Source organism: Ambystoma mexicanum, chromosome 5p, assembly GCF_040938575.1.
Source record: "Ambystoma mexicanum isolate Mex_15411 chromosome 5p, UKY_AmexF1_1, whole genome shotgun sequence".
Classification (NCBI taxonomy): domain Eukaryota; kingdom Metazoa; phylum Chordata; class Amphibia; order Caudata; family Ambystomatidae; genus Ambystoma; species Ambystoma mexicanum.
The window spans coordinates 748824984-748849864 of NC_090930.1; the positions used below are offsets into that span (position 1 = coordinate 748824984).

General features: G+C 43.1%; 1 protein-coding gene across 2 annotated transcripts in view; it reads right to left on the bottom strand.

Moving 5' to 3' along the window:
* Positions 1–551: 551 nt before the first annotated feature.
* The window catches only part of VOPP1 (VOPP1 WW domain binding protein), a 446017-nt gene continuing 421687 nt past the window's right edge, over positions 552–24881 (bottom strand). Inside the window, exon 6 of one of the 2 annotated variants that reach the window (XM_069613119.1) lies at positions 552–16322. In XM_069613119.1, coding sequence (XP_069469220.1) covers positions 16141–16322 — 182 coding nt within the window. In that variant the 3' untranslated portion in view covers positions 552–16140. Of the gene's footprint in view, positions 16326–24881 lie in introns of both variants that reach the window. The other variant, XM_069613118.1, reaches the window with a different exon arrangement.

A 24881-nucleotide genomic window follows, 5' to 3' on the forward strand; every position in this document is an offset into this window, starting at 1 on the left:
TGTAAAAAAAACACTTTTTCACACATTATATTTTTTTAGACTCTTGATGGATTTAGGGCAAACAAGTATTTCACTGATACTTCCAACCAATTCAAAGTTATTTCAGGCAGAATTTTGAAAGATCCAATAGCTCATAATTTGTTCTCTATAACACGGCCAGAGGTTTCTAAGCGCAGACCTGGGGATCGAACCTGCGTTGCGCTGCATCGTCTTGTTTCCAAGGTGAGCCTGTTGCCGCTGAGCTATCCTCCCGAGGCTAATGTTGCTACATAATAGACCTATGTTGCTATATGGGAGGTATGCATATATGAGAGAGAGGGAGCAAGTGAGAGAGAGATAGAGACTGAGAGAGGGAGAGCTAGGCTATTCTGTGTTTCATTTGTACATGCTCAAGGCAGGGGTGACTGATGACCGGATCCATCATAGGTTCTGCATTTCCAACTTGTCGCTTGAACCTACAGAGCGAGATGATCATCTTCCAAAGAATCATGGAATCATTCATAAGGTAATGGATCGCAAGAACTACCGTAAACAAGATGTCCAGTCATTGGTTCCAAACAATATGCACAGGCCATTTATTTACAGGGATGTCCTAACACATGACATATTTACACTTTACTATAGATGAAGACAGCACAACATTTACACTATGACAGTTCATTTCCCTGTCTGTGTATGCAAGAGAGAGGAACACACAGTGAACAGATTCCGTTTCTGAAATAAAAAGTAAAAAACCTTAGAACGAATTTCCAAAAGCCCTGAATTGTTTCAATAGTATTGAAAAGGAATAAGAAGCATTGCAGACATTTAAAAAAAAGTATTGCAAACATTGCTTTACAGTCTCTCCAACAACAAAACACATATTTTAATAAAATGAGAGGGTATTTCTCTGGACCTTGTGTCTATTACATAAGATTTATTGCCGAATACCTTCAGTAAGCGCTCTAGCTTCAGGCTAGTAGTGAGTTTTGACAAACTTTCAATCATGAGAGCTCTCGCCTGTTAATGGAACTAATTGTTTGTATGCAACATTCTCAGAACACAACACACTGGGCCCAATTGTCCTTCCCAATGGAGCTGGTGCTCATAAAAATGTGCACTATCCTCAAACGTGCACATCTTTTTTCAAAATGTGTTTGCGGTTGTTGCACATTACTCGAAGATGATGAGAAAATGTAGCGTTGTACAATGGGAGTGGTCAAGGAAATTGAATTTAAATGAGGTAACCATCCAGAAAGCAAGCAGAGTGTACAGAACAGAAGCTGATTCACAAAAGTGGGGAAAACCACTTGCTTCAATATTCCGCCGTCATGAACAGCTCCAAAGACAAAGCGAAGCCAAGCTGACACTACTATGGGCAACCTTCACACATATGCCCAACATCAGCACCATCAATAGTGCCATACCTGTAGATCACACTGTGGAGTAGGAGCAGAAGGTGGACTGTGATGAGCAACTTTTGAAATCAAGATAGATGGACAATATTACAGTAGCGTAACATCCTGGGAACGCACGCATGTGCACAAAGGGAATCTGTGGCAACGTCATGTGGTCCTATGGGACTGACTTGGCTTGTAAAAGCAGTGTGGTAAGACTCTGTTAACACATGTGCACACGTAGCATGGTGCAAAGTTACCTCAACGCTGCCTTATTTGTGAAAAACGCATGCTCACAGCTCCATCATGATACATACAGTATGCATTCATCTTAAATTGAATAATGATACCATAATCCATGAATGGACCAACAGCCTTTCATTTGATCTCATGCTTGCCACCCATCTGTCATCCTCAAACACAATATTTGCATTATCAGCCACTGCCGATGTGTTTCAGGGCAAGGTTCGACAACATTATTTATTGTGGGTCGCCCAAGAGCATGCTTGCCATGAGGAAGTGGCCCATGGGCATGTTGCTAATGAGCAAATGTGTGGAATCTGTGCACGTTGCATCTTTCATAATGAGAGGGGGACAAATCATACTGAATTTGCAGCAATACCGCTATATATGTACGCTGGCGCTAGTGCCAATTAACGCTTACACTCTTTGCTACAATTCAATTTACTTCATGAGGCAAGCCCACCGCGCCATTATGGGGTCACCATCTTGCAGCATTATGGTTGAATTAATTATTGTTCGGCAACACTTTCGTATTATTGCAACTGTAATCCTTTTTGTATGTATTATTGCCAATTTAGTGCGGATCTATGGGAATATGTTAGCTGCAGTATGACATGATAAAAAGAATGAAGCATTTGTTATGCTCTTCTTACCCCGACCTGCCCTCATATTTGCCCTCGCCATGTGCCCTCATTATAGGTGAGTAAACGGGAAAGCTGCCACCCGTACCTTTAGTTGCTTATTGAACTAGTGGGATTTCAGGATCATTAGGGATGCCTAGTACAATCGCAGTCAACATATATATGCAGACAGCATGAAAACAAACCAACTATTCTGATGCATCTATCAGAAGTACATGGTGTGTGTCCATAATCAAATAGAAACACAGTTCCTATCACAGAACATAGCTCTTCTGCTATTCCTAAAGCCTCATTCTTCCTGTGCCTGATGAAGTACTCTGAAGATTATGAAAGCTTGCAAATGAAAGGCTTTGTTAGCCTAACTAATGTATCACCGTCTTGTCTTTTTTGGAGCAAGACATTTTATATTAATACCTATTAGTAGACAGATCACATATGTATATCAATGTTGGGTGTTTCCGGTCAATAAAGAGGCAAAGGATTACAGTTTTCAAGTCGATCACCTAATAGGCACTTTTTAGACAAAAACCCATTTAAAGTGAAATGGTACGCCACTGTATTGGAATTGGCTAGATGCTCCTGGTTAAGGACCAGGAAAAATAGTTCAGTTTAGTTTATGACCCTTACTATTCCAGTAAGATAAAGGTTGGATGCATGCATCACATGGCATTGCTCGCAATAGTATGAATGACCAGATGATCATTATTTTTCATGTTTTTCCTTAGCTCAACAAAGATATATTTATAAATTTGTGACTATAGTATTTCCAATCAATATTTACTTTTGTTTATGTGCTATTAATTAGGCAACATTCCAAAACATTTGTATTGCTAACACATTGATTTGAAAATCTGTTATGTACATTTTAAGATATGTATCCAGTACTAATGTGAAGGTTTGTTTTCACTGGCATATACAGAGATGTTTAGTGTAGACTTGATTTACTAAACAAATTATCTGACCATGTGTTTAATTACTAAAATATACAGTCCTGGTACTTGACAGTGGAGTGAACCCTTAGTATCTAGCTCGGGTTCTTTTTTCAATACATTTCGTGCAATTGAAATCTTTAAACATAGTAATCAACAGAGATAATTACTCTCCCGAATTAACATGAGGGTTTGATTCAAAATCACATCGTTAAAATAATCAGTAATAGAACACTTACATTTTGTTTCCTTAAAATGATATATTTGCTTGTGACTGAATCGGATTTCCACAGATGGGGACGGAGGAAGCAGAACAGTTGCTTGTTTTAATTTTATTGTCTTTTTGTCGGAGATCTTAATTTCCTGACGTTGCTCAGTTTTATAAGAACAAGTATTAGCATGTAACACAATAGATCACGCATTAAAATCTTCTCTTCTCCACTATATGTTTTAATCCTCCTAACACCTTGTAGACAACGTCTGCCTTTTGGTAAATCCTGCCGGATTGCTTGAGACACTTTCATTTGAAATAATATACTCAACATAACTTTATACAGTGACAGATTTTACAAGGGGAATTGTGTTTGACATCAAAGCACTCATATTGTTTATCCAAAACTGAGGTCACACTAATCAGGTTTCCACATTCGCATACACATACATCCTTTTATTATGAAACATTACTCACCATATTCATTTCCCTGGCAACACCTTCTGAGACATCCAGTTAAACAATGCACTTGTTAAAGACTTTTTTCTAAAAATAATCATCATGAAATATCTTTATTCATTAACCATTCACTTTATGGCGTTGTGTTCGGATGCACATGACTTTACATGTGCTGTTATAAGAGCTGCTGCTAGCTCTGATGCTGCTAAGACTTGTACAGAAAAAAGATTACAATATCCAGGTCACCCATCTTTGAGATGATAGATGATTTAATTAATCTGTGTACTATCCTTCCAATCCCTACTTAGGCCAAGCTTACATAGTGGGCCATTTACTGGCATGGGCAGTGTCTGCAGCCTGATCATAACCATAGTTCCAGAGCAATGGTGTGTTACTACTGGGCAGTAACCATAATCACTGCATAATTCTAGCGAGAGCGCTAATCTTGTCCAAACTTGATTACTGCGATGCACTATATGCAGGAGCAAACAAACTTATCCTAAACAAATTACAAACATTTCAAAATAACGCGCTAAGAGCGACATTAAGCATCCCTAGGAGAGATCATATCTCTGAATTTAGAAGGAACCACAAATGTCTCTCTATTAAAGATAGGATTAACTTCAAACTGGTCTCTATTATGTATAAATGCCTCAACAAAGCTACACCACAATACCTAAGCAAGAAAATCATAAGAAAAACCTCATCCCAGGTCCATCAACACCTTCTGTATCACTGTTCCACGGTTTAACCTAAAAAGAGCCAGAGGCAACAGTTTCCCTGTTCAAGCTGCTCTAGCCTGGAACACTCTCCCCCTATATTTACATAAGGATCAGCCTTTCCAAAGCTTTAGATCTAACACAAAGAATTAGCTATTTGCGAATGACACCCCTCTGCGGAATATCTAGATATCTACAGTAGAAGAGTCTGCCTTCTCACCTTGCTTGAATATGCACTTGTCTGTTGACGTTTTCTTATTATGTTCTACCGCCCTTCCATGTGATTTGTTCCTGTTTATAGCCCTTATACATTCTTCGGTTCAAACTGTAATGATTTTGTATTTCCCTTCTGCATTTATTAAACTGTGATTCTAAGCTGTCTTGTAATGCGCCCAGATACCCCAAGGTGTGGTGCACTTTATATATAAACAAAGAAACAAACAAACATTGCAAGACATACATCTCTGTCCATAAGAAACTGCGTGGTGGAGCTGAGAGTAGATCTCTATTGAAGGAAATCCATGCCCGTAGACACCTGCCCCCAGTACTGAGCAGTGTTGACCACATGTGCACAATGACATGACACATGCACCTTAACTCCACCACCCCATTTTACGGAAATTAATGATTTCAAGTAATCCCTCTGGCTTCACAAATCACCATGTTTGCACAACAAGCTAAGTACATAAGGTTGTGTATTAGTAGGATGTGCAGATATACTTAAGGGATGAGACTGCTAGGAAAAAAGTGTGCATTGATTTGTAGAATTTAGAGCTCTGTGCTTACAAGCCTCTCAAAACTATTGGCAGCTCCAAATAGGCACACATTGTTATTATCAATCTTTTCATGTCCACTTAAAGAGACATATGTGGATGATTTGATAATGGAATTTAGACAATTGTTTTAAAGAACATATATTATGTTCACTTTTAATGTCTGGACCAACACACAAATATGTGTCCCAATTTGTACAGTTTGTGAAATTTAGGAGCACAACTTGCATGCATAGTTTTATAATTGATAAAAACACGCTTGCGGCATAATGAAGAGGTTCTGAGATGCATAAATGTCTGACTTCAACATGCAACACTTCCACAACATGACACTGAAATGCACATGCAGTAGAATCTGGAATGTATAGTAGGTAAGTGTGGTTCAACACGTGAGCTTCTCAGGCGTGACGCTGGCATTGGATGCCTTTAGCAGAGGTTGGCCCACCAGCCGGGACTCAATGGGTGGTCTCAATCAAATTTGGTTGCATCCACATCTCTTCCACCAGATATTGTACTGTATTGTGTCTGCACCAGACTGTGCCAGCAGGGACAGGTTTCCCTCTTTATCTCTCTCTATTCACAGAATCTTCTCTAATGATTCAATTAGCCGCACCTGTGTTTTGGAATTAATTCTTTTCTCAGCAGATTCAAAGGGGCACTTCAAAATATCCCCTAACTTCTCCCTACCTTTAATATGTTGTATGAGTGTTATCTCCTGTTGTAGCCCAGTTACTCAACTTGGAACGAAACCAAATTGAGATATAAAGTTATTTTAATCTTCTTTCCAAGTGTACTCAATGGAGGCTCATTCTTTTGCTGTCACGTGGCGCATTGAGACCTCTGGGTGTGTGGCGCTATATATACAAATTCAAATAAATAAATATCAAATGTCATTGTATATTATTTAGGAAAAAAATGTATATTGGATAAAGCATTTAGAGAAATCGATAAATGTTTCAAGCATCACGGACAAATATGGGAAATCCGGTTCCATGAAAATCATTGGGGCACTAAAATCAGTTTTGTTGAAGGCAGCCATGTCATACCAAATGACGCAGGTGAACTTGACTTAAATTATATAAGTAGTAGGCTTTGGCTTATATCAGACTTGGGTAACCTTTAGGGGCCCAACGACAGAAAATTTAAATAGACCATTTTTAATAGTTTTTGTGAGTGAATTAATAATTTTGTATTTACATTATATTGTTGTATCTGTTTGAACTGTTTGGTATGCCAATGGAGAAATCTGAACAGAGACTCCTAAGTGATAGAAAACAAATAGAGGGCCTGTTTGAAAGTTAAGGTTGTGGTGACATATTTGAAATCTATGTTAGTTATCCTTGTGTCATGTGCTACTGTGTGCTATTGATTGTTCTATTACAGCACCTTGCACCTTTATGTTATAGACTATTCATGCAGTTATCATTATTGCGAAAGCCACGTTTAGCCAGAATTATGGTATGGCTTATGAGACCTCAGTTTTGGAGCTGGTCGTACATTATTCAAGAAATGCTGACATTGTACTTCGAAACCGAGCCACCTGGAGGTGTCATGTGACCTTCACACTCGGACGATGAAGGATTGTGGTATTGAATGAACAAATAGAAAAGTGCTAGCACGTGTGGAAAGAGGATAGCCGACCACTGGTGGTCACCATTAAACTGCACTTTCTAGAAGGTTCTGAGTAAAGAGAAGGTTCTGGGTCAGGTGATGGGTGTCATCAGAACACATATGTCAGGCACAAAATATTGTGGAAATCGAATAATGACTGGTTTGGGCCGATAAGGCTGGTATTGTTTTCTTTACTTAGGTTTTACTTTTAATTCATCACTGCTTGGTCTCCCATAAAAGTCGAGTTCTCGGGTGGGGGGAGGGTTGGGTTGCTGATGGCAGTTATAAGAGCTAATTCTACCTGTCGTTATTGCATTGCTACTTCAAGAGCTAGTAGAGCGTGCCAAGTTATTCAATGTGTTTTCTGCCCGGGTTGCAGAACTAATAACCCTACGCAGAGCATGTAAACAAGTGGAACAGCAGAGTGTAAACAGATACACTGACTTCTGCTATGCCATCGGAGTGGCACACAACTTTCATCAGTTGTGGAAACAAAGAGGATTTCTCACGTCATCAGATTCCCCAATGGAAGAATTATGATTATGTGACAGCCTTTTAGATGCCATAATGCTACCCAAAGAGCTGGAGGTAATGAAATATGCAGAACATCAGTTACTTAATGTTGAGGTTTCCATCAGGGTACACTAAAGGAAGAATGTGCTACCCGCAGGTGGAGCGGGCCCTACGAAGTACCTCTTGTGTCCAACACAGCCAGACATGTTTTAAAAATACCAGCTTGGGTGCATGTGATGCACTGCAAACAGAGTGTTGCACCAAATGTTGGGAGGCAGGCTGATCCTAGTTAGCTTCCTGGTGGTATGCCTCTATTCGGTGACTAATTGATGATTCGGATCGATGGTCAAGGCAAATTCGACTCAAGCGCCTAATCAGGAGAATTATCAAGATTAAATTGATCAATGTGATTACTACTTCTGAAGTAGAGAGCTGGCCAAGCTGGTGAAAGCATTACATCAAGGCCTTCCAGGGGGGGAGCTGTGCATTTGGTAGGGTCTGGCAAAGTAATGTGGACTTAATGTGGGGATTTATGCATTATGTGGCAGAATGTAAGGAAGGCCAGCTTATCTCTCAATGTCACATTCTCCCAAACTCGATATGTCATACGGCCTATGCTAAGGCACTATGTCATGTTACCTTATGAGGATTTAATAAAGCGCACTACCGCCATAAGACATCTTGGCGCTAGGACAACAGCAATACGGCCCACACACTCTAGTCTAAAAAAGAAATGTTTTCAAGGATCGTCTAAATTCAAGATTATCCGCAACCTGTCTTAATCCAGGGGAGAGGGAATTGCACAACTGGGCTGCTGCCACCGAGAAGGCTCGGCCCCCCATCCTGGAATGTCTATAGGTAGGAAGCACCAGAAGGCCAGAAGGCCAGAAGGCGAGTGCAGATCACACACAGAAAAATAATGAACACATTGTTCCTGCAGATAGCCGGCCCCAAGACCCTGCAAGGCATGGTGAACCAGACACAATGATTTAAAGTCAATGCGATTGGACACCGGATGCCAATGCCGGAGGCCAGGTGCCGTAGGGTGGCGGTAATGTGGGCTCCATATGGGGAGCCAGTGGCCACCAGTGGTGCCAGATTTTGCAACAGCTGTAAACGCTGGATCAGACCCTTCAGCTGTGCCCGGTACAGTAAATTACAATAGTCAATTTGACTTAGAATAAGGGCAGCTGCTTCTAGGGGACGAAGATGGAGACGGATAAATGGAAGCACCTTCCGCAGAATCTAATCTGGAAGTGCCCAGCTTTACAGACTGCCACCACTTGCTGGCTCATAGAACTCAGGCTGGAAGACTCCCCAACGAAGAAGGCCAGAAAGCAGACACCCAAAGTGACAAACCGGTAGAAGCCCCCACAACGAGCACTTCCGTTTTATCCTCATTAAGCTTCATCCAGTTCTGGTTCATCCAAACCCCCACAGCCTCTAGGCACCGAACCAGGCACGACGAGATGTCGGCCTGGTCAAGATCTAAATGGACCAGGATGTGTGTGTCATTGGCATATGAATAGCACCTGAGGCTGTATGAGCCACAGATGAACACCAGCCCCCCAAATTGGTCAGACTGCTTCTATTAAAGAACATATCCCACTTGTTGTCCCTGTTGAAATGAGGTGGCCTAAACCATCACGTTACAGATATCTTCTCGTAATATGTCATCAATTGGAATTTTAAACAGAATGAATGCTTCTTTGAGAGGACTATTTTGTGGTACACAAATGCCCTGCCATTATTTATATTATGCACAGAAGTGTTACTACGCATACAGTATTTTTCCCTGAAGCGGTGGACATGGTGGCTATTCTATAGCGACATAGGAAGGAGCATACAAAAGATAACATGGACCCTTCTATTTCCTAGTTACCTACACGACCGCAAAGAATAAAATGGTCACTGGAAATGTTTTGGGGTACAGGTTTCGTTTGTGGCATATATAGAAATATGTACCAGATGATGTAATTTGTACTATTGCACAATATTCTATATATTATCTTATGGGCTTCGAAGAATTAAAAGATGTCACCATGATATCAAGCCATGAACTCTACTATATTTACGATAGCTAGTTTAGAGATATCGGGGTATAGGTGTACCGTTCTCTAAATACAATCAGCTTCTAATGATCTTTGTCTGCTTTTCAGGCCACATCACATTATCCATATTGTTTCAAAGGTACGGCTTTTTGGTTGGCACAGCAGAAGGCTGTGTTTCCATGAGAACGAGGAACATGCAGGATTGGATATGGAATGGGACAAACATTGCTCTTGCGTCTGGAATGCTTGCAGAGGCCAGTTGATTAGCAAAGGTTTCGGGTGCACAGAAAAAGCTACAGGGCTAACAACTGAGGCACAAAATCGAAATATTGACACCCACCTCAGAGAAGTCAAAATGATATCGCCCCTGAGTATGATCACTAAAGAATTCTTGACCAATCAGTTAGGGAATGTCACAGAAGCAGGAGGCGCTGTGGAGTGGGATCTCACCTGTGCAGATGCTCAAGACATCTCGCGCGAGCAGCTGCTGAGGAAGCATGAGAACATGCAATGCCAGGCATATCCCCAGGAATTGACTGAAGATTCTGGAATTCCTGCTGAACTGTGGCCATGGAGATGATTCGGCAGGTTTGAGATTGCACTGACGCTGTCAAGCTTGTTCCCCATTCAAGGGATCTGCTCCACCACTCATCATGTATTGCCAGTCCAGGGGTAGGATGTATATCAGACTGGGCTGTACAATTTGATGCGTAGCTAGTGACAATACCAGGTCAACCGACAACATTCCTGATCAATGGCCCAGAGATTAATTGTGACGCCTCGTTAGGTTTGTGAATGAATTGGTAATTGTGCCCATTTGAGCCTCCACAGCTGCATTATATCAATAAATGAGCTCCTGGTCAATTATGATATGGCAGTTATTTATTTTGGGACAGGTGGACCCATGGTTTCTCCATAGAGGTCTAAGGGTTATTTCCTATGAAGGATAGCTGCAGCTGGGTCAGCGGTGCCCCCTCTCACGGCATACCATTAATTATAAGGACTCGTGCTAGATCACATAACAGTTTTTGCTCAGACGAAAAACAGGTAGGTAAGTCTCAGTTTTGAAAGGGTATTTAATTAGCTTATGCTATTATTCCTTAGGGATCCTGCTGCCAATTCGACCACTGTCTGATGCAGGGAAAGGAACGCATGTCTTGAAAGCTATATTTGATGAGAAGAAGATGGCTTCTCAGATCACTCATTGGTATGCCATCCTGTGCAGTCCCTCTGACGTAGTATGTTTATCAACTGAACATGTGAAGGAACAACATTTCCTGTCTTTTGGTCTAATTCGAACAATATTTTTAGTTATCCTAACAGGTGTGATCTATTGCTGCTGCTGGTATTATTCCTACAAGCAAGGAGCAGATGCCTCTACTGTTAAGCCTCCCACCACACCAGAAAATAACATGCTTTATTTTAGATAATGTGATGACTATAAAGTTGGTGACCAACTGCAGAATGACAGGATGCCTTGATGATTACAAATTGTTAGATTATAGTTAAGGGGGCTTATAAAGGCCAGTCCACATTGGCATGGTCCCGCATGAAACCAATAGAAATGTGACAGGGCAAGGGACATGGGAGGAATACAGTTGATTGCATATAGAACCCAAAAGGGGATTGTGGTGGCATACTTAACATCTACTTTTGGTCATCTTTATCTCATGTGCTGCCCTGCGCTACTGATTGCAATTTCTGCCCATTTCTATTACAGTTTACATCTTTAAATAATAGAGACCATGAATGCATTTGTCATTGAAAAGAAGGTTTTAGTCAGGGTTATGTTAGTAGGGCTTAAGAGACCTCAGGTTTAGAACTACCGATGCATTATTGGAAGAACCAGCGCAGCCTTAATTGGATGGCATTAGAACTGATGGCATTGCATTTCAAAACCTAGGGGCCGGGACGTGTCGCGTGATTGAAACCCGCGGATGACGAAGGATTGTGGTTGGCTAATTACAAGCATGTGCAGAAGATAGATCGACAACCACTGGTGGCTGCCATTAGAGCAGCTTTTCTAGAAGTTTCTGGGTCAGGTGATTGGTGAGATGAGTACACCTATGTCCGAATTCAATTATTGTGGGCATCGAAGAATGACCAGTTCCGTCCAACGAGGCAGATATTATTTTCCGTATCTAGATTTCAGTTTTAATTCACCAATGCTTGGTTTCCTATAAAAGTCCGGGTCTAGGGAGGGGAGCAGATGCTACGTTGCTACTTCTAGGTAGACGAGATGATGCTCTCTGTCTTTAATGTTATGCAATGAAATAAACTATCTCTATCTTCACTACTTTCTAAAATGTACCGTGCGAGCCTGGTTTCTCCAACAAGATACTCTCTCGGTGTAATCTCTAGTTCCTTCATTAATTCTTCCAATCACACAGAGAAGTCTACACTGGTCTATGACACTGTGACCACAGCCAATTTATTCAAAGTTGACGAACTGGACAAATTAATTGGATAAAAATGCAGTGACTGAAATAAGAGTTTTGTGTTGGCATAACACAAAAGCTGCAAACGTGCAAGGCCATTTGTCATGGTTCCCCTGCAAATACTCCCAGGTGGTCTAGATGAACGTCAGTAGCGTGTTCACAGGTGTAACAGACATGTCTATTGCAGCAGGAAGGCTTCCTTCCGAAATATAGAAGTGTTGTTTTCTAATGCACCGTGTCATCAATTCCAGCCCGTTGAAATGTGATAGGTGCCAAAGAGCCGCAATACATTGGCTCATACTTTAACTAACAGAAAACATAACTTTAATACACCTTCATAGCATCTAATGGCGAAAGTGGAAAATCAGATACAGGTGGAAAAGCCTGCCTTCACAGATACAAATGTAAGGCTTTGCATCGTGAACCTGAATTCTTCTAAAGGGAAATGGGCACAAATCCCTTAAAAAAATTAAAGGTTGTGCAGCTCTATTTCTTTTGTAGGGTTCTCCCACACTTTCTGCCACAATTACCTGTTCTTTGTTACACTTGTCTAGTTTCAGGGCAACACCTTAATTTCAAGTGGGCATTTTAGAAACAATGTAACTGCCACAGTGCATGCAAGTTACATTCTAAGTGCCTACATAGTATTTGATATAGGGTTGGAGACCCATCAAGCAATGGTGTTTAGTGTATTGAAGAAGCATATCCCATACAGCATGCATTACTGTTTGTGGTGGCATCCATCCAAATGGGGGTACGTCAAATCCAGCTGGTGGAACACCCACTAAAAAGGGTGAACAGGTGGGCACAGTACACCCTGAGGAATACCAGCATACAGATCACCTGGGGTACACATGCATTGGAGACTGCCATGGAGCCCATTAGCAGGGGACCAAGAGGGTCTAAATCTTGCTCTGGGGTCACAACCCTGCCCCAGGTCTGATGATCCGCTGCCATCGGGTGTACCCAAGTGCAACATAGAATGTTGTGGGGGGGATCCAGGTATTCAGAATTTAAGGGATGCAGACGTAACAAAAGGACATATTGAAAAACGCAAAACACAGTTAAAATGGGGCTGCACGTTTCCCTGTTGTGAAATGTCAGACAGCTTGAAAATAGGCGGAAGTCTAAGCACATAAAAACAGCCTTTTACAAGTCATGCGCGTAAAAATGAATATTCTATTGGGCCATTTGCAGCTGTGGGTCATTAGCTCACAGTTACATGTTGATTCCGAATCTTTGCGCGAAAGAGTTTTCTGTTTAATGAAAACTAATGTGCAAATCGCATGCATGCAAAGCAGGTGTTAAATTGCAATGAGTGAAAACATATATATTGATTGTGAAACGTATTAAACTGCCGATTTAGAGGGAAGAGGAGCTCCATTTTGTCAATGGCTGTAAATGAAATAAAAAAATATATATGTTTTTGTTAAACTCCTTGTCCCAGAGGTTCTGTGCTCTTTCATCGCCAGGGAATATTACGAATGACTTTTAAACGAGTACAAAATTACGAAAAATGTCTTCGAATTTTTATTCACCCCCCCCTCCTATTTTTAACTCTTCCCGACACCCCTAGCCCCTTATCTACCCTTTCCCACCCCCCAAAAATTTCGATAACCTTTTTCGTAATTTTGTTCGTAATAATGCCTGACTTTGAAACAACGTATTACCGTCGCAGACGGGTCATAAAATGTGGACCGTTTTTGAGTTTAGCCACCCTTACTGGTCTTTGTCAAAAAACATGACTGTGGAAAAACAACTAGAGCAATGGGGTGGCCGGCAGCGTTGTGAGCAGCTACTTGGGCGGTGCCGCACACCTTTGTGAAGCACTACTGCATGGAAGGACAAGGTGAATCGCAGGCAAGAGTCGGGAGAGCAGCCCTGCAACGCCTATTTCAAGGAGGGATGCCTTTCTCCCCCGACAACACCTGTTCATTTCTAATTACTGATGTGCACTCTAAGCTTAAGAGGTTACTAAGTATTATCAGATCCAATGAGAAACAACAAGAAATAGAACAAAGCATTAAGAGGAATGATCAATTCAAACCGGATCCATTTGATTGAGAAGATCCTACATATGTAATGCATTAAGAGGGCCCCTGGATTACCAAGGATCCAGTCCATCAGAGGGTGTTGAGGAGGAAACTGGGAGGCTCGGGGGCAGCCTAGCTACGAGGACAGGGGGAGTCAGTCTTCCATGCCACCCCCCTCAGTCCTTCCCACTTGTGCTGCTGATCGGGCAGGAGACACACATTGAGCCCATCTGTGTGTCTTCCAGCCCGATGAGACCATGGACATGTGTCAACCTGGAGATCCTGGGGGTACCATAAATATAGCTCTTCATATATTACTGCTTCTGAAAATATGTCAAAAGAATCCCACAAGCCATTGCTGAAAATAAGTCTTTCTATGAGATTCATGCGAGTGGGTCCGACCTGTCCATGCGGACGAGGCTAAGGTAGTGTTTTGCATGACATTTAAAGCAGGAGACTCTGAACAGTTCAAAGACTTTCTGCAAGACTTGAGGTCCTTTCCGAAGTGTAGGGTGAAGGGGGGCAGTGTTAGCTGCATTGATGAGGTTTTCGCAGGGCCTGGTGCACAGAATGGAAAGGCATGTTGCCCGTGTGTTCCCCTCTTGCAGTTCCTTGTTTCCAGCCTGGTGATGATGAGGCTTCTGGTAGCGTGCTGGCCTCCGGAGACGGTCCTTGCTCATGTGAAGTTGCGTTTCTGTGCTGACTGCTTTGTAGGCGATGCCGGCAGTCTTGAAAATAAAGCATGGCTCAAGGGGTAGCCAGTGCAGATCCTTGAGAATGTTGGGGTGAGGGGTGGTATGGTTGAATGGTCTTAGTCCTGCGATGAGGCATCCTGCAACATGCTGGGTTTAGGGGATCCAGGGTGGCAAATGGGTCTCCTGTGATTAGAGTTTTGCCACCGTCCAGGTGAGAGGTGGCCAGGCCTTGGATAACGGGTGTGAAACTAGGGGCAGGGATAAAAGGCTTGACTTTCTGGAGGAGCACAAGTTAGAAGCATGCCCCTTGTGTCTTCTTGACAATGTGGGTTTTGAGAGGTCCCAGCCCATAGTACAGCGAGAGATCTTGCATCGGGTGAGCGTTGAGGTGTACATGCGTTAAGCTTCATGTCAGTCATCCAGTTCTGACTTGAGTATGCTTGGTGGGGTTTCCTAGAAGAATGAATTTGATCTTTCTTGGGTCTTTCAATTACACATTCAATGTATTGTGCTTTTTGCATGTGTGTTTGCCATGGATGGAGCAAGAGAGGCGGATGGAAAATCATGTAATTGATTGATAGTTGTAGGTATGATGCGCTTTCCCTTCATGTTGCACAAGCATTCATTAAACAGTTATAAAATCATATTTAGTGGCAAGGGGGCCGGTCACGTGCTCCGGTTTATTTATGACATGGCAGTACCCCCAATCTATCCGATAACATGCCACACATCCAAATCCACCACATGAAGCTACACAATGGAGCTGGCAGATATAACACAGGGCAGTCGTTATACGGTACGGGGCAGTACAACACCTCTCATCAAAATACAGCGCATGCTCGCCACCTACTGGCCATGAATATATAACTGGCCAGTAGAGCACAGGGGTATTTATATCATTCACACAGACCTATTAGCTGTACCTTAATTCCTCTTTACCCTCTTTCACTCTGCCCTTTTTTTTTAAAAGTACTTCCTGATTCAACAATGCTTTCAAACAATGATCATTCTCATTTTTTACAATATTTCAGCAATATGAAAGTAAAAAATAGATATTAGCACGGGCGCAGTTAAGTCAGGAGGCCAAGCGTATCAAGCTTTCCACAGTTAACCTGCATGTGTTTTGCAAGATCAATCATTTAGAGTTGAGAAGACACTAATATTTCAGGCTACATAAGCTTGACATATTGCTGCGCATATCACACCTCGAAAGCATCGCATTCAATAAAGGCAAGCCGTATCTCTCAGTGCTTGTCGCAAGCAACGGGCTCAAGTCGATGGGGATTTGCAGACACCCGTTCAGCTGAAGAAATAGGTTCTTTTGGGGTTAGCAGAACAGGGGCGTTTCAATGTTACAGAGCAGGTCAACTGCATGAGCCGGGGCTCTGCTGATTGGTTCGCTGGGGAGCCTTGCCCCCCTGAAGTTCACCAAAGAAAGGAAAGAGCGTCTACTTGAAGTCCTTCACCACCTGCTCGTAAGGAGGAGGCGGTGTGTTGCAGTAGGAAGGCGGAGGTGGGTAGATGGGGTTCCCTTGAGGCGAGTTGGGCTGCACATGGAAAGCCGAAGCCATGGGGTTCAGCATGGGTCCCCCCGGATCCGAGTAGTATTGCATTCCTTGCTGCATGGGGCCTGCTAGAAGAAAGGGAAAAACAGAAAACATACTTAATACGGTTCAGCTTCTTCATCAATATCGCCATCATTCTATTTTTAGATGAAACAATGCCCCTCCAAAAAAGGCATGTCTTCCCTGTAAACCATAAGAAAATTGACAGAACAACAAAACGATGTAATGGTGGAATAACAACATACATTGTTGGTATATAAATAATGTGTTTGGGTAGAAAAGTATGGATCCAGTTAGATGGATACAATCTAAAGGTTACACCTGGAAGAGTAATGAGGGGGCGGGGGGTGTACAGTGGGTTATAGACAGGGGTGCAGGCCATGGGAGGGGCAGGCAGACCCTGTCCTGATTAATCTGTTGGTGGATCCCCAGCTGTGCTCCCATTGAAGCTATGCTCCTGACAGACGCACACAGTGAACCTTCTTAAATGGGGTGCAGAGTCCATGGGTTCACTTTTAGTCCCATCAGAAGACCTTGCGGGCACCAAATCTTTAGGCAACTACTTCCATGTGTTCACCCCTTTCTCCATGCCAATATTCCTCGGATTTCAGCAGCAACTCTGAATTTAATAATCCAGTCTTTCTTCGACCTGATTCCACACTTCTGATCGTAGTTGTTTAATTTGATTTTCAAATTATTTCAATTGGGTATAATCAGGGGAAAATGACCACAACACTAAGACACACTTACTGTACTGTATTGAGACGGTGGGGGGCGCGGCTGCATAAATAGGTCACAGTTGTAGTGCTAAAATCGTACATGGCCAAAGTAACAAGGCCGTGATGTGTGGGAAACGGGATGGGAATCAAAATGAAGGTTTCGGGTAGGGAGGGTCGACTGAAGGAATGTTAGGAGGTCCCTGGTGAGACAGTCAAGGGAAAGGGACCTGGCATCTCAGCTCAGGCCCCAATCACTTCATCACAGGCCTGAAAGTTTTTTTATGCGACAAATTCCACTGGAAACAAAGAGGAAATACTCGCTTCAGACAGGCCTAACAACATGGGGACAGACCCCTTGGATCAGGCAAGGTTTCCCCAGAATTACCACAGTCCTCACAGTTGAGTTGTATGCAGTGAATACAGTGAGAAACTATTGAAAATGCAAGCAGAACTATCACTCCAGGTAGTCCCCATAAGCAAGGACACAATAATTAGGTGAGGACAGGCCACACGAGCATTAGAAGTGGCAGTGCAGTTTTGTTTTTATACAGCAAACAGCTGAAAACAATTACAAGGGACATCAAAGTACCCTTCTACCCTTCTAAATGGTCGCATGACCCTCGCAAGCCTATCAGATATCGCCTTGTAGGGACATTGTTCTCCCTGGGCACCAACAGAAGGCCAATAACGTATGGAAAATGGTGTTCAGTGAGTAGCAGGGAAAAAGCCGGGAAAAAGCTTGAAAACACAACAGAGGTCATTTTCATTTAAAAAGCTAATTGCACGGAGGCACAGCATCCTCTGGCACTTTAGTCCAAAAGGCCTCTACACGAATGTTTCAACTTTCCACCACACAGCGGAAAAGTGAAAAGTAAAAATGAGTTTTCCCTTTCACTTTTTCAGTGCATTGTGAAAGTGCAACTGCTTCCCGCAATTAACGGTTGCGGGCAGCATTTTGAAAAGATTCCTATGAAGTCTGCCGACTTTTATCAGGTGATCACTTCAGGTGGATTCCGTAGGAATGCATAGCATTATCGCCATCACGAAGATCCATGCAGGCAGAGTGGGACATTGTCTGCCCTGCTCCCCAACTTCACCCAAACTTCACTTGACAAGTGCTGGAACATGAGGCGGGTCATTAAAACTGGCAGTAAACACTTTTGCTACCACCTTTACAAATCAGCATAACAATGTGTCCCTCACTGTGTTGTCTCCAAAACTGACCCCCAGATACACCACAGGTGCATACATTCCGATATCCATCCTGATTCACACATAGGGGGTAATTTTCATCGAGAGGCGAATCTGGAGGTAACAGTATTCAAGATTGGCAGTAATTCCTCTGGAATTACCAGTAAACTCATATTATCGCCCAATGTGGGGTGATAGTTTGAGCACATTAAAGCTGTCTGTGGCCCAGCTTGGACTTCTGCTCCAGGAAAGTTATTAGTGTCTATTGTGGATGGAGTGCAGGCAAGACCAATCCGACTGGAACTGTGCCACTGCCTTCATTGCAGCTTAATTAACTGCTTGGATTTTAGACATTTCCAGAAAGTCTGGTTGTGAGCCAAAGTGCAGCTACACCTGGGTATGGAGTTCCTTAGGTTGGTTGCTAGGATTGAGAAGAAGACCCTCCCTTAGCATCTCCCACCGAAGCATGTGACTGCTGATGGAGCTGCACAGCTGGATTGAAGCATCCCGACAGGCATGTCTGGGAAGAACATCTTCAGAAATTCTTTGGTTTAACCCATCCTCCTCACATTTTTTCAACGTCCTCCTACCCCAATACTACTGCATCCAACATGCCGACCAGACAGATAGGGCAGGAGACGCAGTGGCAATCGGCCACTGAAGCGATCAGCCATGCTCCACCATCCCTTCTCCAAGAATGAGCTGTTCAAATCACTCGCCTGCCAGTTCCCTTTATATCACAAGGAATCCATCACCTTCCATCTCATCTACAGACCAACCCACATTTCTGACATCTCCAACTTACTCTCCTCTGCCAAATGAGTACACACTAATACCCTTCCCACTTGACTAGTCTGACCACGCTACCATCTCCTGTTGATCACCCACTCAACCATGGCCCACAAAGGTCAGGCTAAGCGGCCCCCCACTCAGTGCCTCTCATTCAAAGCCTTCCCAGTCAATGAACTAGCAGCAAACCTTGCAGACTTCCCCAACGCAGGAAATGCATCAGATCTCTGAGAATTATTCAACAACTCCACTATGGAACTGGTGGACCTTTATGTCCCCCCTATAAACAAGTTGCACTAAAACCAAACCATCTGCTGCGTGGTGCACCCCTGTGCCAGTCTCCAACAAACACTCAGTCAGAGTCTTAGAGAAACAGTGTCCAAAAACCGTAACTCTGAAGCTCTCGCAAATCTCAAATCTCTGTGAGTCAACCATAGAATTCTGATAACAAGGCCAAAGCTGATTACTACTCCACTGCCATAATGGGAGCCTCTAACAGGAGCAAAACCATCTTTGAAGTATTAAAGCATTAAAAAAAACCTACCCGACCCTGAGGTGGCAGCAAAATGCAATAAGATCAACAACTTTTTTATTGAGAGATAAGGCAAAAATCAGACAGGTCATCAAATCAACCTCGCACAGCATTAGCCACCCATGCACTCCATCTCCTCTCTATCCCCAGACCTCTCAAAAACAATCGCCTCCCTCAAACCTACTTCCTACTTTGACTTTATCATCCCTGCCTCCATCATTAAAAAATGGATGCCTCACAGAAGGGTGATTGCCGGACACCCTCAAGACTGGTCTCATAGAACCTCTTTTGAAAAACCAACCTTAGAGCCTGGTGACCTGACCAAATACTGGCCCATTGTGAACCTCCAGCTTATTGGCAAAATCTTGGAAAAAGTAGTCAATACAAAACAACTTGCCAGAACCGAACAACTACACCTCCTAAATGATTATCAGTCAGGGTTCCACACCAAGTGTAGCATCGAGACAGCCACCCTCCAGGTGGTGGTTGATGCCCTCCAAATCATGGATAAGGGCGACTGATGCCTCCTTTACCTCTCAGCAGTATTTGACACCATTGACCACTGCATCCTCCTCTTCCTCTTCGCTGACAGGATGGGATTATATGGCACTGTCCTGAACTGGTTTACCTTCTACCTCTCTGGCAGACAGATGCACACGTCCAACTCCCAGTCTCCTGCAAGTCCCCCAAGGCTCCATCATCTCACTGATCCATTTGAACCTTTACTCTCAGCACACTCCTCAAAGATACTGGCAGTGCCATCCACCAGTACGCTGATGATACTCAGTTGCACATGAGAGTTAAAAGCATCAGCCGTCATCCAAGACCAAAATCGTCCTCATCGATCCCCACACCAACATCAGCTTTCCCAACAATTGCTCAATGATATGCACCTGGAAGGATTTGATCTGTAACTCTTGGATTCAGCAAAATCCTTAGGCCTCACTATGGACAACATCCTGTCCTTCCAGAAACACAAAGCCAAGAAGGTCCAGATGACCTGTCTCCAAATGCCAAATCTCCACCCTTTGCAATATCAAACCCTTACCCCGCAGCAGGACATCTGGACCATAGTACATGCTGTTGTTGTCTCGAACATCGATGGGGAAAATTCCCACCCAACAGGGCTTCCAGCAAATCATTTGGCTCCCCTAAAAGCAGCTCACCATGCTGCTGCATGTCTTATTATGGGTGCGCAGAAATTTGACAAAATCACCCTGGTCCTATGCAAACTACATTGGCTTCCTCGCCTAGCCAGGATACTGTTCAAGACTGTATGCGTCTTCTACAAAGCAGTCACAGGTAGCACACCACACCCTCTGTAACTCGATCCCAGTATCAGCTTGGAGTGCCCCCACAATTATCCCATTTCACAAATCTCTGAAAACGTGTTTTTTTCAAGTACATCTGACCAAGGACTTATCCCAATGAACGCACAGACTGACGCAAAGACTGCAAATCACAGTACTGCGCTACTGTTAAAAGATGCCAGCCCAAATGCTGGCTACCCACACTTTCTACAGTGTTCCGCTGCTCACGAGCTAGTCAGCACTTTAAACAATAAACGAAAATATTCTTTCCATGCACCTTATACTCTAGATGGGGTTGAGAATGGGCTCCTGTAGTCGATAGGTAGATTGTCAGAAAAGCGTGGGTAACATCTCTTTGCCTTTTCCATTGTCTGAAGTAAGGGGGTGCATGAGGAACCCCAGGTGTGTAGTAACTACCTCCTCAACCCAAATCACAATGCACTTTAAGCACACTGGCACTTATGAATTATACTTCTGTCTAATAATTCCTTGAATGGACATGGGAAAAGGTCTTTTTTACTTTGTTCTTGTTTTAGCAAATCCCTGTGATTGGCTTTAATCTTACTACTGGCTTATTGTGTTTTTATGTTTTGACGCTTTGAGATGATATGCTGTTTTTAACATGTTGGCTTTTATGGTAAAAAAGCATGACCAAGAAAAGCTGAAAATAAAAATAAAATACAAATAAATACATTTCTTGGCACCAGCAGTGCAAGGCACCAAGGGAGATGCAACGTGTTTTGAAGTGGTTCCTGCATTTTACTGGTAGCCAGAAAAATTGTTGAAGACATAGGGGAATGTGGTTGGTTTGGCTAAGTCTTGAAGGTACTTAGATGATGGCTGAAATGGTTCTGTGTGGGAATCTCGGGTGTGGCATAATGTGACAATGTTATATTAGAGTAAAGAAGCAGCTCTTGACTATTGTTTTAGCATTAAGTTAGAGGGTGAGGGACCTTTACATGGGAAATCTGAGGTTTTAGACTGTCATATTCTCATTTCTTCCGCCAAGGAATCATTGTGAGGTCTGTTGTTTTGTGGTGGAGAATAGGAGCTTGGTTTTATTTGGGTAAATCTGTGAGAGGAATCTGCTGAGCTGTAGTTGATTTTTGGTTGGGGCTTGTTTAGTCTGTAAAATGTTTTTTATCATCAGCATAATTGGAGCAAGTGAGACATAAGTTGTTGGTTATTTCGGAGAATGGTTTCATGTAGATGTTGAAGAGAAGGGGTGAAAGGCTGGAAAGTTGGAGGTGGGATGTGGGAACTTTGTCTGCATCCAGTTGGAGAGGAAAGAGGTTGTCAGGCCTAGCATGGTTCCCTCAATTGCTTTATCTCCAAAGTTGTTATAGGTGGTTTTCCTGGCTGATGATGTCAAAGGCATCAATATTTTCCAAGATGATGGCACTTTCAGACTTTGGCATTGTTCTTTATTGTACCCCAGATCGATAAGAGGGTTGATTCCATTCTCTCCATTTGGCTGAATCCATATTATGAATTGTAATTATTTCGATCATCTCCACATATTCCTAAAGTTGTTGGTAGATGAATTGCAATGAGAAGCATTGGAAAGACGGCCTTTTCATTAAATGCTTGACATATGAAGATTTAAATGCTTGCAGACTGGTTTATGTTTCTATGAATGAGTAAGAGGTGAATGGACGAGCTACGTGAGCCACAGTAGCTGTGTTATGGCTTTGTAGATGTTAGGAGGGCAATGGTCATCTGAGGGTATTGCTGGGTTGGTGGAGTTGGTTATTATTTTGAATTGGTGCACCCTGAAGGGGAAACATCCTCCTAAGATCTCAGGGTGTACTGTAGTAGATGATGGTTCTGTTTCGTAGTTGAGTCTTGAGATACAATCTTTTTTGTTCAGATGGACTTGTATGTATAAGATTGTGTTGGTGATGCAGCTGACATTGAGTCGGAAAGTTGTGGTGATGAGTATTGGTGTAGTGTTGCAGGCTCATGGCCACTTGACCTCTAACCAGCATTCGACACAATATACCACCAAACGCTCTCCAACAATGTACATCACTGCATGTGGATCAACAAGACCGCCCTTAGCTGGTTATAATCCTACATTGCTAATCACCACCAGTTTGTTCAAATGGATGCCTCCAGATCACCATCTCTACGCATCACCTGTGGAGTCCTGCAAGGATTCATCCTCTCCCCTGTGATCATCAATCATTCCATGGAACTGTTTGGAACCCTCCTTGCATCTCACAACATCCACATCCACCAATACACAGATGACATGCAGCTCTACCTCAAGATATCCTCCATCAAAGACATCCACAGGCTCAAGGAATGCCTTTCTTTGATCCAGTCGTGGATGTCTAGTGCCCACCTGAAGCTCAACCCCTCTAAGACTTAATTCCTTACTGCTGACCAACAACACTGAACGACCTCACATCCATACCTGGCTGTCTGCTATGCACCTTGAAGGCTTCACACCCCATCTGGCTGCCTGAGCCGAGTCCCTTAGGTTCGGCTTTGACAGACACCACCCCTTCAAACAGCACATAGCAAGAAAAAGACAAACGGCTTGGCATCAAGTTTCTTCCCTGGGGAAAATCAAGCCCTTCATCCCAGAAAACAACTTCAGATCTGTTGTCCATGCCTTGGTCTTCTCCCACCTCAGTGGTGGCAATGGCCTTTTGGATGGCCTTCCAGCGACTATCCTGGCTCCCCTGAGATGTGTCCTGCATGCAGCCACAAGACTCATCAAAGGACTTTGCAAATTCGACCACATCATCCCGACCGTCACTGAAATGGACTTGCTCCCGCTGCAAGCCTGAATCATCTTCAAATCCTGCTGCATCATCTACAAGGCAGTGACCCTTGAAGTCCAAAAGCACCCTCACTGAGAAACTCAGCATCCCTGGAAGCCTATGATCCATCAGAAGTCAGCACATGTGAAGACTTGAAATCTGCCGGTGGAGAAGGCAAAGAACCAGAATACGGACTTCTCTGTCTACACCCCAACACCCTAGAACCTCCTCCCCATCAACAGCAGACTCACCCGCTCACTTCTACAGTTCAGGAAGGAGCTCAAGACCCTCCTCTAGAAGGAATGGCTCCTCCATAACACCTATGTCCACACACACAGACACTCCACTCCCCACCCTACCTTAGACTAGGTCATGTAATGCCCACTGTTGCCTCCCCTAGTTGCTTCTAGATCCCTTGCTGACAAATTGCCCGCTCTCCCTCTCCTCTGTTGTTGGCTTCTCACTCCCTTCTTTCTCCGCCTCACCAGGCACGTTCTTCCACCTGTGATTGTAATGTGCTCCATTGTTTGCTGAAGCTTGGTCTGTACTTAATCAATACAATAATAATAATAATAATAATAATAATAATAATAATAATAATAATAATAATAATAATGTGTTTGAACATTTCATTCTAAGGACATTTTGCGAGTTCTGTGCATCAGACATAATGGGATTTTTTTGGCCTTTACCATATCTGCCCTGTATTTGCAGAGTTCTCGGTAGTAAGTGGATTTAAGTGTCGCTAGTAGTTTTTCTTCCACATTTGTTACATCCTCCTCTTCACCAGCTTGAGATTCTTGAAGTTAGCAGTGTATCACATACCAGCCTGCACTGTTTGACAGACTTCATTGGTGCAAACATTTGGCTTGTGGTCGCCATTTGTGAAGACAAGGCAATCCCTCGTTTGGTGGTTCCTTGGTTGGAGACCAAGTGCATTTAGGCAGTGTGCCAGCATATGTAAGGTGGACGGGATAGCAAGATGCTTACCCCGGTAGACAATTCATGTTATACCTGCAGAATAACCTAGTGGTTTTGCATGTTTTGTGATCAACAAGGGAGACATTCCATAGGGTTATGAATTTCCATTTGAAATATGACCACAGAATCCAACCAATTAGGAAGAAATCCTGCCTCCATTCATCAGGTTCTGACTACCCGGCAATGGCAACAGGCACAGAAGCATAACCTGTGGTCAATCATATGAAAATATCTGCATTGCTTGTGTATAGATGCGCCTTTGCTCATGGACATAAAAGGGCAATAGAAATATCAGGAAGGCCCCCGCAAAACAGGTAATACATTTTAATCT